The 25,955-nt window shown below is 24.6% G+C and overlaps 2 protein-coding genes across 2 annotated transcripts; one reads left to right on the top strand and one right to left on the bottom strand.

Annotated features, from left to right (window-relative positions):
* Nucleotides 1-636: 636 nt before the first annotated feature.
* LOC145840240 (target of rapamycin complex subunit lst8-like) lies at nucleotides 637-23,793 on the bottom strand. Its single transcript, XM_082947430.1, has 9 exons — nucleotides 23,734-23,793; nucleotides 19,097-19,250; nucleotides 18,637-18,704; nucleotides 17,892-18,035; nucleotides 14,254-14,404; nucleotides 12,761-12,839; nucleotides 11,414-11,540; nucleotides 3,618-3,781; nucleotides 637-1,021 (listed from the first exon to the last, which is right to left on the bottom strand). Exons 2-9 carry the CDS (start codon nucleotides 19,217-19,219, stop codon nucleotides 900-902), a joined length of 978 nt encoding a protein of 325 aa, XP_082803556.1. The 5' UTR covers nucleotides 19,220-19,250; nucleotides 23,734-23,793; the 3' UTR covers nucleotides 637-899.
* On the top strand, nucleotides 5,634-8,972 carry LOC145840241 (uncharacterized). The gene is made up of 4 exons (XM_082947431.1): nucleotides 5,634-5,812; nucleotides 6,994-7,104; nucleotides 7,281-7,405; nucleotides 8,281-8,972. Exons 1-4 carry the CDS (start codon nucleotides 5,644-5,646, stop codon nucleotides 8,440-8,442), a joined length of 567 nt encoding a protein of 188 aa, XP_082803557.1. The 5' UTR covers nucleotides 5,634-5,643; the 3' UTR covers nucleotides 8,443-8,972.
* Nucleotides 23,794-25,955: the final 2,162 nt, after the last annotated feature.

Here is a 25,955-nt window from a genome sequence, read left to right as displayed (position 1 = left end):
TAAAGCACTTTTAAATTTCGAATTAATTCTTTAATAAAATAGAAAAAACTAGTCCAAAATGTTTAAAAATAAATTGTTTGTAAAACTTATACTCAAGGAAAGTAATTTTGTGAAAATAGTTTTATTAAACACAGGGTATAAATTAAAAAAATTAACTATTATAAAAGGCAAGAGAAATAAAAATCTGGAATTTAAGAATCTTTTCAAAACTAGCACAAAGTTATATAAGGTTGTCTTAGATATTATTATACAAAGTTAAAAACATGTGTATGTGAAAATTTGATAAGAACTTTATTTTTTACAAAACTTAGTGTACATTTAATCTACCGACTCAACTAAAACGGATATTTTTATAAGAATCTTAGTTGAACAACTTCGAAGCTAGATATACAAAGCATTACAAAACAGAGATAAAAATTAAATAAATGCATATACAAATTTACAAAATACAAAACTATTTTTTCTCTACGCATCTTTGAAATTAACTAAAACTTTAAACAAAGGATAGAATATTTAGCAAGAAGAAAAATCCTTAAATTAAAAATCATTACTAATACTAAATATGATATAATTACTAATACTACTAACAATTACTTTATAAAGTAAAGTACAAGTTTATAGTTTTTGTGTGAATTGTAAAAACAGCTAGGTATTCAAAAGTTTATTTTCTATAGTTATGATGTGAAACACTTTGTTTATTTTTTGAATACTTGAGCCTTTTTATTATAAAATGTAAACATCAAAACCATTACAAATCTTTTTACAATTAATTAGCGACTTCCCTACATGATTGTATGTTTATTATAAGAAACTAATGTAATACTAAAAAGACCATCAAATAACTCATCAAAATTTCAAATAAGTTTGAGTCTAAAACAATTTAAGTCTATTAATTGTTTTCAACACATTGGTTGTACTTCTTCCAAAGCAAGACACGTCACAGCCTTGCTGTGACCAGTAAATGTTTTCTCTACTGTTCCCTCTGCAATGTTCCATATACGTGCCAAATGATCAGATGAAACTGAATGAAAATTTAATTTTAACGTAAATAAAAATCATACCATGATTACTATACTAAAAGTTTTGCTACAAAGCAACTTTTTATTTTGCGACTAGTTTTTTATGTAAACTATTTTAGTTCTTCATTGCTTAAAAATATTTCACATGTTCGTTGTAAAGTTTAACTTATTTAAAATGCTTTTATTTAACAGGGTTCGTGCGCAAAATTTTTTTCATTTAGCCTGACTGAAAACAATTTATCCTGATATTTTCTCAAAGTAAGGAAAATCCCCTTTAGAAGTCAAATTAGGTATTGGGGGATCTTGATTAGTATTATTGTAGTCTCTGACTTCAACAAGCTTTATCTCAAAAGTATTTTGAGCATTAAAAATCTGCAAAAAGTAACTCATAACTTAGTTACAACTCAATAAAATAAGACTAAATTGTGAAAAAAGTGATTTACCCCCTATGCCCTTAAGATAACCAATTCAGTGATAAGTTTTAAAATAAGTGTTATATCCAATCTATTACTAGTGAACAAATTTAATATATATTACTAAACACAATTGTTCAATTTAATTAAGCACTAAGTAAAAACATTATAACCAGAAATTTATAATAAATTGATGTGCATTTAATTTAATTCAAATTTATTAAAATTCAAAATGAAACGCTTACACGAGTATAAAGTATTTAAATAAGCAAAAATGTTTATTATAGTATTTTGACGAATACTTAAAATTGATACATAATTATAAATCCTAAACTCTAAATTTATACAGTGATTGTTGACGTCGTTATCAGATATAAAAAGCTTACATTAAAAAAAAAACCTTTAATGTTTTGTTCCTGTAAAGAAATATGAATTGTACCTAAAATTTGTACTCCAACAAAACTTAGTACTTATATCTTAAAGCGAAGTTTTAGTGTTGTGAATGTTTCTAATAACTTTAAACAAACAGTAAAATATATGAATAAACTGCAAAGAGTTTTAATCTAAAAAGTATTTCGTATAAAGCCTTTAAATTAGAAATTAAAACAGTTTAACTAAGCTCTGAAAAACATAGCTGACGTAAACAAATTCAAACAAACAGCTAAGTTGTTGAACTAAACTGTAATGTTTAAACTGTATTTTTTTATGAAGTTTCATAATTATGACGTATATAATCTACTCAAAACAAACTAATGAAGATTCTTAATTTTTTTTTGGAGATTCAACAAAAGGTCTTAAGCATTTATATTTACAAATACTGGCTGATTTTGTCTTTAATAACTAAATCTTTATTTAGAAATAAATTCACACTCCAATTTGATCTTAAAAAGATTTCTCAATTTCTTTTAATCAAAAATTTTCAAGCATTTGAACTGAGAAAAACTGAGATTCTCAAACTTTTTTCAAAAAAAAACTGATTTAACCTGACGTTTTTCAACTTTTTTCAAAAAAACTGATTTAGCCTGACGCGCACGAACCCTGATTTGATCTTTAAAAGATTTCTCAATTTTTTTTATCAAAAATATTCAAGAATTTGAACTGAGAAAAACTGAGATTCTCAAATTTTTAAATAAAAAAACTGATTTAGCCTGACGCGCACGAACCCTGATTTAATTTATCTAAGCTTGATACAAATAATCTATTTACACTTGTAATAATTTTTGGCAACCGTCACAAAAGTTGTTGATGCGCTTTTGATACAGTCTAGAGCTAGTTGTATGATTGCGAAATTAAGCACATGATGATTGCAAAAACTTTATTACAGTGCTTTCTCACTTATCCGGACATGCTTTTCTAGTAACTCGCTTATCCGGCCGGTTTTAAACGAGAAGTGGATTTATTTAATTTAGCTTAAAATCAATTCTTTATTACAAATACATGTCTTATTTGATTTCAATAACTACGCAAGCAGTTTGTAGTAACGTGATAACTCTTTAAAAAATTAGTTGTTATGATTAATATTTTTCGCGCTGTACAAATATAGCTAATTAAACTAAGGGCTACTGGGAACATAAAACCTTTAATTGCGATGAAACTGGGTTGTTTTTGGGAACTTTGCCAGGACATACTTTAGCATTAGTACACAACTGGCCGAATGAAATGAAAAACCAGAAAGTGTTTCACAAACTGTCTGATTCCGTGAGTTTTATGCTAAGAAACAAGAAATTTATGTTAAACAAACCTCGATTTTTTTTAGAAAGAGCTCCGATTTAGTTTAACTGTTTAAATGTTTTTTTTTTTTCGTTGAATCAATTTTGTACTTAAAAAAAATCATTTCGTTTATTGTTTGTCTGGTTTAATTCTTTGGTTCGTTGAAGAAAGTTAAAACAAATTAAGAGATAAATAAGTGTAAGTTTTTTTATATGCATTGCACAATATTAATGAAGTAGATTAAAAAAAAATCGATATCTTGTTCTTATCCAGCCTAAGACTACTCCGGCCTTGTTGACAAAAAAAAACTCGCCCAACATGACCGGATAAGCGAGGAAGCATTGCACTAGTTTTACTTTATAAAAAACATAAAATTAAAAAACACAGGACTGTTTTTCATTCTGAGCTGACCTTACTTTTGCAACTTATAAGCCGCACTCAGACCAAGTTCTAAACCGTTTAAAAATATGCAAACCCGTGATCAGATAATCCGAATCGGAAGAGAATCTGCAGTCCCACATCCAGGCGTTGCTGGTTTCGTGGGGATTTGCGCGTGGGATGGTGAGGGTGTAAGCCAGATCGAACTGCGAAGTCCTCCACATTTTCACCGTGCCATCAGCTGACGTTGTTGCTAGTAATCTGTAAAATTGAAGTTTAGCTATAAATTTTACACTTAAATTAACTTTTAATGCATCAATAGGTTATAACAGTTTATATATCAAATTTTTAAACATATATATGTTAGTCATAAAACCTTGTAAACGAAAAAAAAGTTAAATACATTAACAATTAAAGACACTCTATAAAGTACAATTATAGCTTTGTTTTGTAAAAAAATATTTAACTAACTTTCAACGGATATATAACTTCAGTAAGATTTTTTTTTTAAGTTTATCAAATAAATAACACTTAATTTGGATTTGTTAGTTGTTACTGATCAAAATTATTTTACGTGACAATTAAACATGAATTAGAAAATTATAAAACAACAGGCAATTTAAAAAACCATATATGCTTACCCTATAAAGGTTGAAACAATGTTTTTTAAAACATTTTCGTAGTATCACATAAATATATACGTAACTTACATAACCACAAAGCTGAAAAAAAAAACATGGCAAATGAACTTTAAATAAAATTACCAAAAAATTCATACAATTTTCATTAATTTACAAAACTATGAAAAATTAAAAAAGTTTTAATAAAAAAATATTTTTATTATAAAGCAATTTTTTTTTTGAAACAAATTTTTGTTCTAGAGTTAAATTTAAAAAAAGAAAAATCTAATTAAAATAAGTATAAAACCTGCCTGTTTGAGCAAAATATAATTTGTTTTTCTACTTCTTGACTGTTGTACAATTTAAATTTATTTAAATCTAAAACCTTAAGCTTTAAATATAACTATATATTTTTTACAGTAAGTATGCAGCGTAAAACTTGTATAAGCAAATAGAATTAGTGCAAATAATATAATTTTTTTAGGCTTATTACAATTAATTTTAAATTTTCAAATTTAATAAAACGTTAAGATTGTAAAGCAGACACGTTGTGCATACAACGTTAATCAAGAAGTATGCCGTTTAAAGGTCTTGTTTACAAAATACATTAGAATAATTTCAACGAACACGTAAAAGAAACACAATTTAAACAAAAATAGGATACCTAATAATTTTGGGTAACATTAGCAAAACTCTGTCATAACTTTATTCAGCCTTTGTTTTTAAAAATAAATGGCTCCTGAATTCAATCAAGCGCACGTGATTTTAAGTTGAAACCATAAAAATTAAATGGTGATGAACAGTAGGAATTTTTTTTCACTACGCTCTCATTTAATCGTTTTTATTTCAAGAATAATTCTAGTATTTATTCGCATTAAAACTTTTCGAGAAGAGATACTCGAAATTAGAAAACTTAGTTTTATTTTTAATTGTAACAGCTGTATCTAAATTTATAAAAGTAAACTTTGTTATATTAGTAGTTTGTTATAAGAGTGTTCTTTTTCACTACTATTAAGTTAGTAACTTTATTTCAATCAGTTGAATCGAAAACAGGTACAAAAGAAGAGCTTGTTCAAAACAGTTTTAAGAAATTATGTTAAGTACAAGTACAATGATTGAGGTTATATAACACTGAAAGTATTTTGGTAACTCTTTTCAATTTAAAAGTTTCTTACTTAAAAATTGCTATTTTTTTTGTTTATAAAACAGTTAAAGATTATAAATCTAAGAACATACCACAAAGTATGAATCTATTTTTAAAATTAACAATAGTTATCAAGTTTTATCGTACCCTTCAGTAACAGACAAATTTTTATCTATATATTAAAAAAAGACTTATTAAGCAAAACAAACCTTCTACTTTATAAAGAAAATCTAATTAAATTGTTAACATTTTTTAATGTTACTGATAAAAGTTTATAGATGTAAAAAAATAATTAAAAAAAAGAATAACGTAGTAAAATTATTTTTATTTCACAATATTTTTAAGAAAGCTTTTTCAAAATGGGTAATACTGCTAGCAATGAAATCAAAAATAGAAATTACTTTTTAAAGAAGCTTTTCCCGCATAAGGAAGTAAGGATACTTATGGTGGGCTTGGATAATGCAGGAAAAACTACTATATTATATAGAATAAAAATGGGAAAAGTAGTTAGAACAATACCAACTATAGGTAAGTACAGTTTCAATGTATTTCTTCTAAACTAATTAAACCTTTAATGATCTGTTTTATAAAAGCTAGAAAATAACAGTAAATTATAATTAACATTCTAAAATTATTAGTAAATACATAAGAACTAGGTTATTTTTGTTAAAATATTACCTGAGTGTCGTTTACTATGTTTATAAGTACTTTTTTAATTGTTGTAAGAACAATTAAGAACAGAATCAAAAAGATATTTAACTTTATTTTCTACAAAATTAGTTTACAATATAATAACTTTATCTTATACGTCAAACTTTCTACGTATAGTACTTGATTTAATTTTCGATTTAGCTTAAATTTCAATAAAGTATATTGCTTTTATATTGATGCAATTTGAACCAACTTTATGACATTAAAATTCTTGAAATAACAAAAACTCATATATTGTTTAGTTTAGTGACGTTAATTTTGAAAATTTAGAAATTGGCAAGTTATTTTAACTAATTGTAAACTGAAGTTCTATAAAAACTATCTAGTTACCCGTATATTTTATGAAAATACAAAAAATAAAATTTAATAAATTAAAACTTAATCATTTTATTTTGTGGAACTTCCTTCGATGAAAATCAAACTTTAAGCAGGTAATGCAGTATAAGAAAACTATGTCCGTGTACCATGAAAATATTTTTAGTAATAAAAAGTTTAGAAACCTTTTAAAAATCACATTAAAAAAGTTATAGAAATTTAAGATTAAAAATTGTATAAACTTTAATAGTAAAGTATTAATAACTATGTTAATAGTTTGTTATTATTGTCCTAAAAATTTATTTTTAAAACTATAAAAAAGATCTGCACTACTATGAAAAGTAAAAAAAAATTAAATTCACAAATACTTGTTACAGTTTTATTTTTTACAAACTAACGATAAAAAACATTTATGTTTATGAGAAAAACTGTATAAAACAAATAAGTTTATAAAAATGGTAAAAATGTTTTATTTAAACTAGTTCTATACATTTGAATATTTAAGCTAAGATAATTTAAATCATTAACAATACTTTAATTTAAAACGAAGTGCCAAACTTCGTTTACTCCTAATGAACTATTATTAAAGAAAATTACACATTCATAATACTAAAATATTTTTCTTCTATTAGAACATATTAATAAAAACGTTAAGTTTAATTAAAAATACTTCGATATTATAGGTTTTAATGTAGAAACTTTATGCTGGAAAAACTTGAACTTGTCAGTTTGGGACGCTGGTGGACAAGAAAAGATTAGACGCTTGTGGAGGCACTATTTTTATAACGTTGAAGGTTGGACTCTTTTAACAAAACCAAACTTTTTTTAAGTAATACAGAATAACAAACTGAAAATTTGTGACAATTTCTATTTGAAATTTATTTTTGAATACATTGTCGATTATATTAGGAAATACATCTTAAATTAACAAAATAACAAGTATTTCAGAAAAATATAGTTTATTAAACAGGGCTTATATACGTAATTGATAGCAATGATAGAGCGCGAGTGGATGAAGCTAGGGACGAACTACACAGTTTACTAAATGAAAACGATATCAAAAATTCTAAAATACTAGTGTTCGCTAACAAGCAGGTTTGATACAAGTTAAAATAATAGATGTTTACAACTATATTAAAGAAAAAAATATATATAATAAAAGTATACATTAGTTTTTTTTATGTAATTCAAAAAGCAATAATTTATACTTAGTTTATTTTGTCTGTTCAATTAGCTAAAGGAGAAAAAAAAAGTTTTGTAATTGTTGCATAACGTTTATAAGCCACGAAATGAGTGAAACATTTTAATTATTTTTTACGTAAATATTTTAATATAGGTCATGGGCTAACTTTTGAAATTAAGCTCTTAAATATAAAATAATTAAAAATATAGTTTTCTAATAGAAAAATATTGAAATTTTTTTTAGATGTTTTTTAATAACTTAAATTTAGCATGTATTTCATATAATTGAACTTAAATAACCGTAAAAGGTAATGGTTAAAAAACCACTAAATATTTTAAAAAACTTAAGCTTCTTCTTACATAAAGCAAAACGCGTGAAAGTTTAATAATGTTTTTAAAACATATGGTAGCTTGAAACATCAAGTTTTAATTAATTTTTTTAGTTAAAAATCTATTGTATAACAGTAAAACTGTTATATGTATTTTTAAGTAATAAAAATCATTTAAACAACACCGTTAATATCAATATTATATAATGATATAGGTTTTTTAGTTAAGACTTGTAGCTACAGAAGTAAAAAAAACTGCGCAATTTACCTTTGTTTCTACAAAAATTAACTTAACAAATAACATGCTTACTATCCTTTGTGGGACCTATATTTAATATAGATAAAAATAGTAGAGTAATTTTAACCTAGAAGTAAAATTATTTTTAAAATTTAAAAGAAAACAGTATTAATGTCAAAAAAGTTTTAGTAAATTTTATGTTTAAAACTATATATCAACAGGATTTACCGAATTCAATGCGATTGAAAGAAATTTCAAGAAAACTGAATTTACACCAGCTACCGAACAGTAGGAAATGGTTTATACAATCGTCGTGTGCGCTTTCGGGTGATGGTATTGAAGATGGTGTTAGTTGGCTCGGTAACGTACTACTAGGCAAGTAGTGTAACAAAACTTTAAAAGACTGAAGAAAAAGTTATACAATCGATACAAAAAGTTTAGTACAAACTTTTGTACTTATCATTTGCAAAAGTTACTCTGGCCGTCTTTAAAACTCAGTACCAAATACAAAAAAAACTTTTTTACTGATTTTTGATATAACAACTTTTTATTAATAATTGATTTAAACTATGACAGTGGAGTTTTAACTATACAATATCTTTTTTACCAATGAATCATAAGAATTAATTAGAGCATTTTTTGTTTAGTTAATACCACTAATGTAAAATAAATAAGTATAGCTTTTGTTTTGCCAGTTGTTTGTATAACCAGGTTTTTTATATGTTGAATAAAGCAAGCTAAATTACTAGTAAACTATTTTAATATTTTAAATTTTGTGCTGCTGCTAAAACATTCATAACCTTATAAGTACTGTTTTTTAACTTGGAAATTTTTAAGTAGAAATTACTACTTTAAATACTTAAAAACTATTAGTTCATTATTTGTTGAACAACTGACTTTTGAAATAAAAATATTGTCGCTTTGCATTATGTTTTTGAATAAATTTATTTTTTTGAAAGAATTTTACAACAGAAAAAACGAGTAAAAAAGAAGTATTATTAACATAAATATATATAAACTAAAGAAAAAACTATCATAGAAGTCAACTTTACTTGAGTGAGGTGTTTTCCTGTTAGTTTAATTATGTTAATTAAATTAAATTTTGAGTAGATATATACAAATGATAGATTTAAAAAGTAACTACAATAGTTAGGGTTTGTGCGCAAAATTTTCAAATTAAGCCTGATATTTCTTCATTTAAACCGGTTAGACTGACATTTTCTAACATAGGGTCAGTGTTTATAATTATTAAGGCGCAAAAAAAAGTTGGTAATTCAACTAGTTAAGGCATCTATTTAAAAAAAACTTCCAACGGAGCGTTTATAAAAATTAGTTTGGCAAACCATGCCCTAACCTTTGATGGTTGGCGCCTAGTTGATATTATTATCATATGAAACAAGATAACCTGCCAGACAAGTTAGAGTTGAGTAATATAAAAATAGTACAACTTTTTGATATTTCTAAATTCTAAATTATTTTAAAAGATATGGTTCTTGAAAATATCGTAAAGTTTCAGTTTTCAGAACTTAAATTGTTGTGTAAGTGCTGCATACATAACTTAATAGACAGTATTTTACAGAAAGTATTGCAACAAAAACCAGTTTTTATTTAAAAACAATTTGACTTTTTAACAACCTACTCAAAACAAAATAAATACAATTTTTTTTTTTTGAAAATAAAAATTTTTCAAGCATTTGTACAGACAAATACAGACATTTTGCAATCAAAAGCCAAATGATTGTTTGAAAATAAAATCACGAATCAATAATCTACTCAAAAAAATTCGAAAGATTTAAAGCTTTTTAACTGACAAAAACTGACATTTTGCCGCTTTTTCCAAAAAAAAAAAAAACTGACTTACCCTGTCGCGCAAAAACTTTGAATAGTTTTTTATGATTTTACAACAAGCCTTATTTATTTTGATCTTTAAACAACCAATTTTTATAAGAGCCTATCTGTTATAGCTATAAACTGAACTTGTAAAATAAAGCTATACAATTATGTTAGTTAAGTGGAAAAGATTATATTAGTAAACTTATGCAAGTTTTCTTTCTTGTTTAATAACTTCTAAGTTAGTATTTAAACCAAGTAAATAATTAAATTTGACTAATTTGAAATTTAAAAAAATGTTATAATGATTCTTGATAAAATTAAAAATGTAAATTCAATAATAGAGTTTCTTTCTATATATTTAAAACTAAGCAATTTTTTGGATTCTTGTAAAACAAGTATACTTCATAAAATTGTTTATTTTAAATGGGTAATAAATTGCTGTTAATGAAATAAAGTTTATACATACCGATTTTTTTTAATATTTAGGACTTTAGTGTCTCTATCTAAAATATTAACGATATTCTCTTAAGTTATATCTAAGGAATATGAGAAATTTAAATTTAAAACTTAGACGAGGAAAAAACTATAAACTTTTTTTGGACCAAAATTATAGGATTGTATAAATGCAACCAAAACATCATTTTATACATTTAAAAATTCCACCAGCACTTTTATTTGAAAAAGGTTATGAAATAATAATACTAAACATGATTAAGTAAAAATGGATCACATACTACTTAAGAAAAAAAAAGTTGTTTGATCTGAATTTTTTCCTTTTAATTATCAAATAAGTGTTTTAAAATAAATACAGTAACCTTTTGCGAATCTAAGCACTCGTTTAGTTACGCATTTTAAATTTCTTAAAAACAAAAATTATTTGAACTTTTTTTTGTATTTTTTGCAATTTCTGGTAGAAAGACTTCTTTATACTGTCTTAAGCATGCCTTTTGGTCCACCTATGGTCTCTTTTCATTAATATAAGCTAAATATATAGTAGGTTTAATCATTACGCACTTTTGCTCTGGACGCAATGTGTGTAGATTCGCAAGATGTTACTGTAGCTTAAATGTTATTATAAAGTATTTTTTTTGTAAACTAGTTTATCGGTAGTATAAAGTTAGAAATTATTAATCAAAGAAAAACTTAGTTCATAAAAGACGTTGAGTAAAAAATAATAAAACATTTAATAAGACAAGCTTTAAAACACTATTATATCCTAAACCAATACCCTAAATTTTAAAGTCTATTAGAATATTGCATTGTTTAAAGATTAAAAAGTTTATACTTTTTCTTCTCTTATATACACTACTAAAAATTTTAAAAAACTTCAACAAACTATTAACACTGGATTAATAAAGTTTCTGCTAACTTAAAACAAAAAACAAATTTCACTTAACTAGTTTAGACAAAACCATTAGTGAAATTTATTTTTATATGCACATACGAAAACTTCAAGATTAACAACTCATTTGATCAGAATGAATAGTCACAACTATAAATTTCAATAATTATATAACTTACGTTGAATCAGGTGAAAAACGGCATTTGAGAGTATACATTGAATGGGCTTTTAATTTTGCTCGTGGGTTTACTGTCATTACTCCTTCTGGATTGTTGTATTGTGACACACTCCATAAGAAACATGTTCCTTGTTACAAAAAAATAATATTTTATAATTAACTTTAAATAGACTACAAAATTTTGAAGAGTATTGTAATAGCTGAAGATTAAGCACAAATATACCTATACTGCAATTTTAAAATTATACAACTAATATTTGAAAAAACTGTTAGTAAATTAATTAAAATGATTTAAAGTAAAAAAAGTTATAAATATCAAGATATAAACGTGTGTTCAACAAACTTGATAAAGAAAAAATTTAAAAAGCAAATAAAAAATTAGTAAAAATAGATAGATATATTAAACATTTCAATTCAGCTGGAGTTTTCCACAAGTTATAAAACATTAGAGAGAAATAAAACCTTATAAAAACATTTAGAAATCTAAAATTAAGATAAAATTATTCTCAACATTAAGTTCACTGTTTTTTTTTAATTTATTAAACTTTATTTTTTCAGTAACACAAACAAACAAAAAATTAAAGAAAAAACAGCAATTCAAAACATATGTCATAATAGGAACTTAAATAAAAAGTTTTAAGTTTAATAAGGTAATTTTTGCTTGTAAAAAATATTAATGCAAACAAATATAAACATAGATATTAGAAATGACAGGGTTGCCACTCGTTTTTTCAAAAATTTTTCCAGGTTTTCCAAATTTCTTCTAGGTTTTTAAAAGTAAACCTTTTTGGGTCTATTTTTAGTTTTAAGTTAATTTCTATATAAGAAATTGTCTTAAATAATATAAAAACATTGAAAAGATACTGAAAAGTTACTTTAAATGTGTTTTTTATTAAAAATTTTTTTGATGAAGACAAAAAATCTTATTTATATGATAGAATTTTTGTTTCAAATTGAAATTTTACTACTGAAAATGTTAAAATTATTAAAATTTCTAGGTTTTTTAAACCAAATTCCAGGTTATTTTAGCTTAAATTGTCGAATTCCAGGTTTCCAGGTAAAGTGGGAACCCTGAAATGATTATAAAACCTTTCTTAACGTAAATACTTTGTATAAAACTTGTTCAACTTCTATAGTACTTTTGTAAATACTATAATGTTGTAAAACAGTTCATCGTAATAAATAATTTTGAAATCTAATGAAAACTAAAAGTAAAAAGTATGCAAAATGTCTGTACACTGTTTTGTAAATATTGAATATAAAACAGTAACTCCTAGTACTGTAAATTAATTTCATCAAATAAAATTTATTAATTTTGTTTTTATGTTATAAGTTACAAAAAAAAAACCTGTAACGTTCACGGCAGCAAGGTAAGAAGCATCTGAGTCAATATCAACACAAGTTATTGAAACTCCTGGTTCGGGTATCTAAATTAAAGTGTAAAGTAGTTAAAACACTGATGACTGCGGGCAGCAAACTTTATAAAAAGCTCAAATGTAGTAATAGTAAAACAAAATCACAAAATAATAGTTATTGTAAGCAAATAGTTGTGGACTGCCTTTTGCACCTACTTTTAAACATTTTTCCTCAAAAAGTTGCTTTAAACTACCCTAAAAGGCACTAATCATCAGTACTGAAGCTAGGTGTTTTATGTGCTGATTGATAAACTAAAAAAATATAAAAACAAAGTTTATTAGCAACAAAACTATCACCCAGAACATAAAAGTTCAGAACTTGGTCTGAAATTTTTTTCTCTTAGGCTTTGAATTTTATTAATTCTGCTAGAATCGAGCTTTCTTGCTAAGTGGAAAATGTAATTTGCATAAATCAAATGCAAACTGCAAATTTGTAAAATCATTAAAAATTAAACCAGTTTCAACTATTTAAATTGTATGATAAGAAGCCATTACGTTCAAAAAAAAAAAAAAAGTATAATTGTTATTTTATAATAACAGTTTGGTTCTGGTACTAGTTTTAACTAAAAAACTCAAAATTAAGTCACTCATTTTAAAGAAGTTTGTTAATTAATTTATTTTAGCGCGTCATCAGAATAAGCTTGCTAAAAACTAATAAGAATATAGTGTAAATTTAGTTTCAACTAAAATTTTACTATCTTAAATGTTTTTATTTTAAGAATTGTATCTAAAAAATAACTTCAAATCATTAAAGTATAATTTAACTCTAATTTAAATCTTTCATACAGATTTTTACACCTAACTCTTTATGGCGTAACTATTTTTAGCTAGACATTTAAAAATCATGGTATATAACAGGAGTCGGCAAACTGCGGTCCGCAGGCCAAATGCGGCCCTCAAAGTCAAAATCTGCGGCCCGCGAGCTCTTTTTCAGCCAAAAATTTACATATTTAAAACAATAAAATTTAAATATTTTGTAATAAAATTTTACAGTTAGGCTCTTAACTCAATAAACACTTTCTACTATTGCTTAATTTATCATATTTTTGATCTAAAATAATAGTTTTCTACTGATTACTATAACTTAATCTAAATAAATGCGGCCCTCAGAGATATTTTTTTAAATAGTGCGGCCCGCGAGCTTCTAAAGGCTTCCGACCCCCTAGTATATAACTGAATTTACACTATATTCTTATCAGTTTTTAGCAAGCTTGTTCTGATGACGCGCTTGTGAAATTAATTAATAAACTTTTCTAAAATGAGTGACTTATGTTTAAATTTTATAGATAATAATAACAATAAAACATAATAATATTTGTCATAATTAATTGTTAAATAATAAAAAAGTTGTAAACTAACAAAAATAAAAACAGTTGAAGATTAGTTTTTATAAACAGATAACAAAATTAAGCAAACGAAAACTGACAAGTTGCTCAGTTTTATCCGACTTGAGGTCCCAAATGTTAATACAACCACTTTCATCAGCGACGATCAGCTCAGTTTGGTTAGGGTGAAGTGCAACTGAATTTACTTGATTTGAAACTTGCAAACACTTTGTAGCCACTCCATTACGCATCCTAGTTTTATAAACTTAACTTTAACATTAAAAAGCTTATAATTAAACATAAATATAAGAGAGCTGTTGAAAAGAGTTGTACTTACTATCTTTACTGTTATTTAGTTAAAACTAAACTGTAAATATGTTTAAAATTGAAACAATTTCAACTTTTACTATGAGGGTAGCCGTACGTTTCCTAAACCTAGTATAGATACATGTGTGCATTAAAAGCCAGCTAACACAAATATAATTATCAACTAGAAATTTAATTTAAAAAAACTTAAAAACAAGGAGGAATAAAATTTCTCTTAAACTGAGATTAACATCATACAATGGACAGTAACTTGAAAAATGAAGAAAAAAAGGATTTTACTTAAAAACTAGTGATCAAAAAGCTATGAATCCAACGCATTTAGAGCTTCAAACCAAACTTTAACTCCGTGTACTAAAGTAGTTATACCAGTTGGCGCGAGGCGATTTAATGGTTTTTAACATAGTTCAATTTTTGATGTCTTTAAAACTATAAATCTCATTTGTACTTTAGCGTATTTTATTACACTTTTTATAGTTTGGAAAATAAATTTTAAAGTTTTGTTTAACAAGTTAAATCAGTAGTTCCATTAAATCTTTTTAAACAAAATTTAATACAGAGTTGCCTCTAGTTTTTGAGAACTTTCTTCCAGGTTTTTGAAAGTACTCGTATTTCGTTCTATTTTTAGGTTAAAGTTAAGTTTAATAACTGTGTTAAGTAGTATAATAACATTGAAAATATATTGTAAAGCTATTTTAAATGTGTTTTTTAATAAAAATCTTCTTGATGATGACAAAAACTTTTTATTTATATGATAGATTTTTTGTTTTAAATCAAAATGTTACTACTTAACATGTAAAAATTATTTAGTATTTCAGGGTTTTCCAGGTTTTTTATTATTTTTCAAAATTTCAGGCTTTTTATAAAATCGTGGGCTACATTGAAAAATATTTTTATGAGATTTACAATTGATGATATAATAGAAATATGTCATGTTTAGCTCTATTTTGGTTTACTATATATGCAATAGTTTAGTTTAAACTAAAAAAAAATAAGGAGGATTCAAACTAAATGGATTTTACATAAAAATTGTCAATGTTATAATATTTAAATTTATAAATTCCTAACAAATATCAGCAACTAAATACAAGAAATTATAAACAGTACTCACTTGAAAGAAAAAGTGAAGATAATCTAGATAAAAATGACTTAAAACTAATTTAAAATGAATTTGTGATACAAATTGAAAAATATTAAATTATTATACGAATAACACTCACTGTTTTTACCTAGAACTTATTAGCTGTTTTAGCTTAGAAGAAGATGACCCAACTTATCTAACTTAATTGTTTACTAAAATTTTTCTTGATCTAAGAACACATATATTATCTATTTATTAGAACTAACTATTTTACAACATTGAAAAAATAAAATTAGAAAGATCAACAATAATAAATTAAATCACAATAATCAATGTGAGTCTAAAAAACACTCAAAATAGTATTAATATCCTAAAATGCATTAAAAAAGAAGAGTTAATTTAGTATGGTGCCATTATATTACTAAAGAAATTTCCAGAATTAAGCATACAGAACAAATTTTTAGATAAAAAGCACAAATTATTACTTTTTTCTTTTTCTGTATCCTTTTTTTTTCATTACTATTAGCTTTGAGGTGATTTTATTTACCAATATATTTTTCATTACTTAATAACCACTTTATACAAATATTTTACTTTAAAGTATTTTTTTGAGATGGAGCTACGAAAAGCTCTACATAGTAACATTGATAACAAATGTATTTTGTTATTCAACACTTAATTTTGTTATTCAACAAAAGAGATTTGAGCGTACAAACAGGTTTTACTGAACTAGTTTTGACTTAATTTTATGTTTTTTCTCTTATGTTTACTAGTTGATTGAAAAACTATACTCAATTATACTCCTCATTATGTAAAAGTAAGTTTTATTACAAACTTTATTACAATTCCACTACAAAAAAAGTCGTTTTTACGTAAGTAGAGTATCCAATAATTTACTTAGCATAAATATTTTTTTTAATGTCTCTTTAGATAAAAGTTTACAGAGAGCAAAAAAGTTTACAATTCAACCTAAAATTAATTATTCTAATTTTGGTTCAGAATAATTGTTATCTAATATACTAGCTTATAATAGCTAGTTGTTTTCTAGGTAAAAGTTGTTTAGTACTAACATTCTTAATACTTTGAGATAGTTTGTTTTGTCTTATTAGTATTTATTTTACTTCTTTAATTCTAAGTTGAAAAGTATAAATATATAAACAAATATTAACAATATATTCTTTTTAAAAAATAAGCTTTGTGTTCTTGCACCAACTAGCGGACATATTTCTTATTTACAAAAGTTGACTAGATTTTTATTAGAAGTATATAGAAAAATTTTAGGGTACTTAATGTTTACTCATAGTGTAAGAACTTCCACTTGCTAGACTTCACTGATATAGGTTATAAAAAACTTTAAAGTATCATAAAATAATCAGAGTAAACAACTTTAGCTTAAATAAACTTTTTAAATCAATTCTAACACATATTTCAAATTTAAAACAAGACCTACTAGTTGCACTAAACACTAACACATAAACTTATGTTATGGATTCTAAAGTTTAGGCTTTGGACCTTCAAGTAAATGCAACACTGGTGGTAGAGCATATTTTAGTTTGCATATTTTATTTTACTTTCTTAAATATGTAAGTTTTAGAGGCCGCACTAAACTTTTCCTTATTTGAGTTAAAGATAAAAAACTATTAGAAGTTCTGCCCCTAAATTAGTTATAAATTCCAACAACAGAGTTGATAAAATACAAAAATAATATGTTTTACCACTTTACAAATTATAACCAAGTTCTAAATAATACCAAAATATTTAATAACGGCTTAGTGGTTTGGTACAAATAAGCTGAAGTCGTATATTTATATTTTTTTAATTTTAAATTGTGTTCTCTTTTTTTTTTGAACTTACCTTAGTATGTTTTTAAAGAATCATTTATAAATTGATAAAATTTCAACTTGATATTTTAATAGAAACACATACAACTTTTATTTTTGATAATCAGTATGTTTCAAATAACCAACTATTTATTTTCATAATAAAAAAAAATTAATTTAATTAAACAACTTATTATAAATTATTTTAGATTTTACTAACAAAAATATATAAACTATAAACCTCTTAAAGCTTTAAGTATTTTCAATCCAAAAATGCTATGATTAAAAGATTTATAAAATAGTCCAAAATTTTAAAATTATATTTTTGATGTGTAAATCTGTTATGCCAGTAACCTAACAATAACCTAAGTATTATTTAATCTTACAAAATCAAGTATAAAAAATTCTTATGTTTTTAGATCTCAACATTTATACACCTAAACAAAAAAAATTCAATAAATTCAAATTTAACTTTAACTTTACTTGTAAGTAAATAAATAAACTTAATAATAACCTCAGATCATAGATTCTAGCTTTACAGTCTTCACCACCCGAGTACAACTGCTGGGTGTTTTTAAAAAATCCAACATTTGTAACATTTTTTTGCATTTCATAATTAATTATTGGATTGTTGTTCATGGAGTTTATGTCGTATATCCTAAAATAAATGTAGCTTGATTATAATGAGACATCAAAAAACTATGCTCATTAAATATTAAACATAATTCACCCTCAATTTTAAAGTTTACAATTGTCTGCAAATGCACAGTAAGTAAAATAAGTTATTTGAGCAGTAACTTAACAAAAAAAAAAGATCTAACGGCATGATCATGCTAACAACTATTTATGAAAAATCATAAAAACATTAGTTTAAATTGGCAGATACATACACAAACGTCAAAAATGTTTATTTTAAATTGACTATACTTTTTGCAAGCTGTTTTTTTTTTCTTTACAAATATATTAGTTAGTATTTATAAGATGTAACGTTAAAAGGCGTTAAATCCTGGAGATCCTGATAAGCTAAGCTTATCGGAATATATACCACAGATGTTCTTGTGCTAAGTTAGTTAGTACTTATTTAAATTTTTTATCCAAAATGGTATAAAAAATCGGTAAACAAAAACTAATTGTCAATAATAAATTAAATAAAAAGAAAAAAATAAATGCAAATTGTTTTAAACAAAAAGTAAATTCTAAATCAAGAAAAAACTTTTCAGCTATAAAAAAAATAAACCTTAATTTAATAAAACACATACTTAATATATTGGTATCCACCAACTGCAAGTAAACTTCCATCCTTTGAGATATCCATAGAATTAATTTGCTACAAAAAAAAAATTTTACTCTAAAGTACTTTACTCATAGAGCTTTAAAACTAATTTAACTTTACTGCTTAACAGATTAAACACTATAAAGTTTATAAACAAAAGTTTTAAAATTATTTAGTTGGTTAGTTTATGTAAAAAAGTATCCAAAACAAGCATTTAGGTAGTCTAAAAGACTTTTTTTTAAATTATATTTTTTTATTTATCAAAGTTTTATAATAATCTTTATAAAATACTTATACTTAATTAAACTTATATTTCGAAGCAGAGAACAAAATGTATTTTCATAAAACTACTTCTGTATAAAATACACTGACAACATTTTGCTTCAATAATGTTATGTTTTAGCATCTGTGGAATTACTTATAGTAACATAAATAATCAAACTAACTGAATCACTGTTTTGTATACTTCTGTGTGAATCAACTGAACCGTTCATATCCCAGAATTTAATATAATGATCATAGCTAGCAGTACAGAATTTAACTGGTCTATCAAATGATTTGGAGCTCATAACTTTGATTAATTAAGTATACGGGAGAGCACTAGATTGTAAATAATTTAGTCAGTTGATATATACTGAGTATATATGTAAAACATACAAAACAAACAAGATTAAAACACAACATTTTTGTTGTATAATTAAATATTACATAACTAGATATTCTACTTTAAGGTTTAAAACAAAACCAAATAAAATTTGATCTAAAATATTTCAGATGACATTTAATAGTTGCAGGTAATCAAAAAATATTGTACAACAAGAGAAAACCTCAAAAAGTATATTGTAAAGCCACATAAAAGAGAAGTAATTATAAGCCTTATAAATCCTTTATCTTTCAAAAGTCTTATTCTGGAACCTATAAAATACGGCATTAACACAACAAATTTAAACTTTCTAACACTAAAAGTGTTAAATGAATAAAGAAAGATATTTCCAGTAAAAAAAAATAGTACTCTTTTTAGTAAAAATCTATAATGAAGTATAACTTAACAATAACTAGTAATAAAGTAGCATTAGTGTACCAAGTTGTCTAGTCTGCTTTTCTAAAAAGGCATATCAACAGTATAAAAACAAACAAATAAATAATAAACATATTTTGGATTCTACAAAGTTTTATAAGGGAAACTGAAAACAACACTGAACCCTATAAAACAAAGCAAAAAGGCATTGGATTTTCTATGCTAACTTATATCATAATGGCCAACTCCTTTCTGAACATCTGTCCAGGAACTTGAGAAAATTGTTTTGGTATAATTAGAATTCTGTTTCAAATAAATACAGAGAGGTTCTAACCATTAAAGCATACTCTAGCTAAAGTTAGGTAAAAGTAAAAGCTAAGTTTTAGTGTTGTGAATATCTCTAATAACTTTAAATAAACAAACAGTAAAATATATGAATAAGCTGCTAATAGTTCCAATCTAAAAAGTATTTGGTATAAAGCTTCTAAATTAGAAATTATAACAGTTAAACCAACTAAGCTCTGAAAAACATTGATAATGTGAACAAATTCAAACAAACAGCTAAGTTATTGAACTAAACTGTAATGTTTAAACTGCATTTTTTTTAATGAATTTTCATAATCATGACGTATATAATCTACTCAAAACAAAATAATGAAGATTATTAAAACAACAAAAGGTTTTAAGCATTTGTTTTTACAAAAACTGACTAAATTTGCATTTAATAAATAAATTCACACCTTAATAAGATTTACTCAAGAAAAATAAAAATTATTCTCGAATTTTTTTATTGAGTAGTTTTCATGCTTTTTAAATTACATAAACTGAAATTCTAAAATATTTAAGCAAAAAACTGAAAAAAACTGATATTTTACAAATTTTTCAAAAAAAAAAACTGGTTTAGTCTGATGCGCACAAACCCTGAATCACATTTTTAGTAGCCCACATAATTTAAGCCTAGAAAAATAAAACTTAATGAAACGACTGTTCCAATTTATTTTTGCTTTTTATGGTAGAAAAACATCAGACTGACTCTTCTCTCTTCAACAATAAACATTTTTAGAAGGTCAAGCAAATAATTTGTCATCACCTGTATTTCTACATGAACCTTTAAATTAACATTAAACCAAAAAAAAAAAATCAGTTCAACCAAAAAATATAATCCCTTGGTAACAAGTCATTTGGCAAACACTCACAAGGTTAAAATCTCAACACTAAAAATCACAAAGTGTGGGAAAAAACAATGAAGCTCAAATCCCCAAGTAAGTATCCGCAGATGCTGCAACAACAAAAACACATAAACAATCTAATCATGTGATCACTGCAACCAGTATGAACTCACAATCAGTTATTAAAAATTTAAATAAGCTAATATCTAAATGAGTTCTATGAAAATATTTAGAGAACAAGAATTACTGTAAGTGCAAAAAAAAACTTTTTATATTAATTATAAAAAAAAAGTAAAATAAGAAGTATTTTAAAATTTTGTTAGTATTACCTAAACAAAAATATCAAAAAACAAAATATAATTTATTTGAAATTAATGATTTAATTTTACCTCTATTTTGAAATATAAAAATAAAATAAAATGATAATGACAAAATCAACTGTATTGAATCTAACACAGTAACAAAAAGATAATGAATTAAATAACTTGACAATAAACTTAATTTGTTTCAATATTTTATAACAACCACTCTTTCATTAACCATACAATAACAAATAAAAGACCTGTCACAATGCTATACATAAAACATACATCAAATTTCAATTTAAATAAAACACATATACAGAAACACTCTAGATCTACTCCTTGAAGTGATTAAAAAAAATAATAATTATATTTGAAACTATCTATTTAGGCCAAGTCTTATTCCAGGTCTTTCAGTTATAATATTTACTTTCTTTGAACAAACATGTTTTAAAAGAACGTGCTTTGTACAATTCTATAGTTAGCTGAATATTTGCAAGACTACTCAAAAACTACCATTGAAAACACTTAAAAACTTTTTTTTTCTTGCTCTTCATCAACAATTCAGAATATCCAGTGTAAGTTTCAAAACTACCATTTAAAACAACATTGAAAACCTAAGACATTTTTTATTTTTGCTCTTTATCATCAACTCCAGAATACCTAGAACAAGTTTCAAATTATGACCTCAAAGCCTCCCTGTTGCTCCTTTACTGCTCATGGCCCCCAAGGGAACTTTATTTGGCCAACTTTAGGAAACTCTAAGTTAGAACCACAAAACAAGTATATCTTGATAAGTATTGAACCTTTTTTAACGCAAATTATACACTATGGAGAGCTATTAAACTTAAAGGTTAGTTGTGACCATAATAGTGACTCATATTTTCTGAGTCAGCAAAACTAAAATACTTTTTACTGTTATTTTTAATCTTAACTACTAAAACTTTATGTTTGGTTAAATTTTTTTTATGTTCGAGTAATGTGGATTAAGAAAAAAGGTATAAAAAAAATAAGTAAAGCTTTTTAAAAAATGACTAAGCAAATCAAATCAGATTGAACGTTATGTTTAATATCCTTTGGATTTATTTATGTTTAAGTTAAAATTTAATTAAATTGAAATACAGCTTTAAGAAAATTACCAATAAATTAAAATAAATAAAACTTAAGACATACTTACTAAAAATTAAATAAAATAATTTATTACTTATAAAAGTACAGTAAGAATATTATAGTTTTAAGTATCTCAAATCTTCCCTTGGTTGTGTGTTGTTCTTCGTGATTTTTTTGTCTTTATCAAAATCGTTTTAAATAAAAAGTCTTTTTTATTTTACAAAAAAATCTACAAAGTTATAATTATAATTTTTAGTTATAGTATGTTATTTTATAACTTTGTAGATTTTTTTGTAAAATAAAAAAGACTTTTTATTAAAAACGATTACTTATAAAAGTATTGGTAAACTAAAATACATCCACAACAGTTTAAATGTTTGTATACTTTAATCAGCGCTTTGAATAAAATGGTACAATAATTTTCTTTTCCAGTTAAATAGCCACAAATACACCATAAATTTTTTGAGATAAAAGTTCTATTATCATTTAAATAAAATTTATGCATTATGGATAAAACCATGTATTAATTAGTTTGTTTCAATATTAATTACTTTACATTGATAAGAGTTGGTTAAGCAAAAAATTCAATGATAAAAACACTACTGATTAGTGAAAATAGTTTAATATAGTAAAAATTACAAACACTTAAGGTACATAGAGTAAAATATGTCATTAACCGTTTGAAAGCACAGTCTTAATAAGAAACTTACAAAAGTTTTAGGGTTTTTGAGCTCTAATTTTAATTAAATAAACAAACTTAAGATAAATTGTATTTAATATTAACAAATGAAAAAAAATCCGCTAGGTGTTGCAATAGAGTCACAGTTTTGTACTGAAATAGCAAAGATATTGATTTTTAAATAATAATTAAATTTTTTATGTGTTTTTTCACCACGTGGTGTTGCTGTTTTGGCTTTCAAATTTCAATCACCAAGCAAAAAAACGTAATTTCTATTGATTTCCACATGTTTTTCAATTTTTTCTAGGGTTTTTTCAGAACATTCAGATTTATAGGGAATTTTAGGGAAGTGGTAACCCAGTTTGTATTATAACATTTAAGTTTTGATATTAAAATTTTATGATTAACTGTATTAATTGTTTTAACCAAATCCAAAATTACAGAGCAAATTATCAACTTTTTCTCACCAGCCTCAATTAATTCATCAAGAATCTGATTCACAGCTAATTCAATTGTACTATTTTCCCTAATCCCATACTGTTTTTAATGTAGTACATCATTTAACAAAAAGAACTTTTAAACCTCTCACACACTAAAAACTCAAACATTTTTGAAAATAAGGACAAAAGAGAAATGGGTTAAAAACTATTAATGTCATTTTTTTCACCAGATTTATAAATTGAGATTTCCTCAACTAATTATAAATTTTGGAAAATGTACAACTAAACGTTAAAACTTTATCTCAATAAATAAAAGATAAATAATAAGCTCCAGTTCTGTAAACATAACAGTAAAAAATACTCACTAATTTGAAAATGCCTCTTCTTTAGCCTATTTAATTTTTGTTGCCCAATGACTTATTAAAATATCCCACTTTGAATAACCCTGTTCAAGTTTGTTAGCTGATTTAAAACAATAATTACTATTAGTATTGAGTATCTAGAGGTTTTTTTTGAAAAATTGGAGTAAGTTTCATATAAAGCAAAAATTCTGGGTGAGCTGCAATAGTTAAGTTTTGGAATTTTTCTCATTAATAAACTTATGCAAATGAGTTCAAGTATTAATACAGCAGTTCATTTATATAACTTAAAGTCCTATTCCTAACCAATTCTACCCAATTTTTTTAATCTCAACACTTACTCAGTGTATAACAAAAAATTGAAAAAATATATATAACTTAAAATAGAGATAAATCAAAACTAAGCAGGGTTTGTGCGCATCATGCTAAATCAGTTAGAGTAGGTCAAATCAGGCTAGATAAGTTTTTTCTGAAAAATTTGTAAAATATCAGTATTATTTAATTTTTTGCTTGAAAATTTTAGAATTTTAATTTTCTGAATTTTAAATGCATGAAAACTTCTGAATTAAGAAAAAATAGAGAATAATTTTTGTTTTTCTTGAGTAAATCTTATTAAGGTGTGAATTTATTTCTAAATATAAATTTATATATCAAATGAAAAATTAGTCAGTTTTTGTAGTAATAAATGCAAAAACCTTTTGTTGAATCTCTAAAAAAATTTAAGAATCTTCATTATTTTGTTTTGAGTAGATTCTATACGTCATTATTATAAAAATTCACATAAAATATGCATTTTAAACATTACAGTTTAGTTCAGTAACTTAGATGTTTGTTTGAATTTGTTTACATCATCAATGTTTTTCAGAGCTTATTTGGTTTAACTGTTATAATTTCTAATTTAGAAGCTTTATACCAAATACTTTTTAGATTGGAACTTTTAGCAGTTTATTTATATATTTTACTGTTTGTTTATTTAAAGTTATTAGAGATATTCACAACACTAAAACTCAGCTTTTAGATAGAAGTACTGAGATTTGTGGGAGTACAAATTTTGGTAATTTCCTAGGATGATGTTGCACCAATATCAAAATGAATTCATTCTTCTTTACAAGAAAAAATAATAAAGGTTGTTTTTAATTTAAGTGCTAGCTTTTTAAATCTTATATGACATCAACAATCACTGTATTTATTTAGATTTAGAGTTTAGGATTTATAATTATGTATCAATTTTAAGTATTAGTCATAATACTATAATACTTGTGTAAGCCTTTCAATTTAAATCTTAATAAAACACGACAATGCACGTTGTTTTATTATAACTAAATTTTCTGGTTATAATGTTTCAACTTAGTGCATAATTAAATTTAACATTTATGTTAAGTAATATATAATAAGTTTTTACACTAGTAGTAGATTAGATACAATACTTATTTTAAAACTTATCACTGAATTTGTTATTTTAAGGGCATAGAGGGAAACCAATCACCGTTTCACAATTTCATGGTTGCCACTGATCAAGCTGAGAAAAATTTTCTGACTTTTCCTGACTTTTTCTGGACTTTTTACCAAAATTTTCATGACTTTTCTAAATCAGTTTTACTTATATAAATTGTTCACTTAGTTTAATAAAATACTACACAAACTATTTAATATAAAATCAATGGAAATCAATCAATTAAAAATCAATGGAAATAAAATTAAATATTTTTGTAAATTTCAAAGAAAATTTTGGCATTTTTTTCTGACTTTAATTAATTTTTACCATTTGAAGGCTTTGGAAAACAAGGAATTTTGCAAATTTAAACTGACAAAATTTGACTTTTTTTAAATTTTATCAAATTTTCTGACTTTTCCTGACTTTTGTCATTTTTTTAAATTTTTCCTGACTTTTCCTGACCGAGTGGCAACCCTGCAATTTAGTCTTATTTTTTTGAGTTGTAATTAAGCTACAAGTTGCTTTTTGTGGATTGTTTAAGCTGAAAATAACTTTAGAGATAAAACTGGTTGAATTCGGAGACTACAATAGTACTAATTAAGACCCCAATACCCAAAATGACTGGATTTTACTTACTTCGAAAAACTATCAGGCTAAATTGGTTACATTCAGGCTAAATAAAAAAAATTTCTACATTTTGCTAAGAATTGCAGCTGAAAAGAAAATTCCCTTATATGAAAGCATAAGTCTATTTAGGTGGCAAAAGGTGAGTTCTTATTTATCAATTAATAAT

This window comes from Thalia democratica, chromosome 7 (genome assembly GCF_965202585.1).
Source record: "Thalia democratica chromosome 7, ktThaDemo2.hap1.1, whole genome shotgun sequence".
NCBI classification, from domain to species: domain Eukaryota; kingdom Metazoa; phylum Chordata; class Thaliacea; order Salpida; family Salpidae; genus Thalia; species Thalia democratica.
This window is presented reverse-complemented; position numbering and strand designations above follow the sequence as displayed.

Bases quoted from the DNA above. Each gene is read 5' to 3' on its own strand.
- LOC145840240 (XM_082947430.1), bottom strand. From the start codon at position 19,219: ATGAGCTCCAAATCATTTGATAGACCAGTTAAATTCTGTACTGCTAGC. The intron at 14,405-17,891 runs GTTATTATTAAG...TTATAAAACTAG, and splicing joins GCTAGAATCTATGATCTGAG to GATGCGTAATGGAGTGGCTA. The intron at 11,541-12,760 runs GTTTTTTTTTTG...TTTTGTAACAAG, and splicing joins TGCTGCCGTGAACGTTACAG to GAACATGTTTCTTATGGAGT.
- LOC145840241 (XM_082947431.1), top strand. From the start codon at position 5,644: ATGGGTAATACTGCTAGCAATGAAATCAAAAATAGAAATTACTTTTTA. The intron at 5,813-6,993 runs GTAAGTACAGTT...TCGATATTATAG, and splicing joins TAGAACAATACCAACTATAG to GTTTTAATGTAGAAACTTTA. The intron at 7,105-7,280 runs GTTGGACTCTTT...TTTATTAAACAG, and splicing joins CTATTTTTATAACGTTGAAG to GGCTTATATACGTAATTGAT.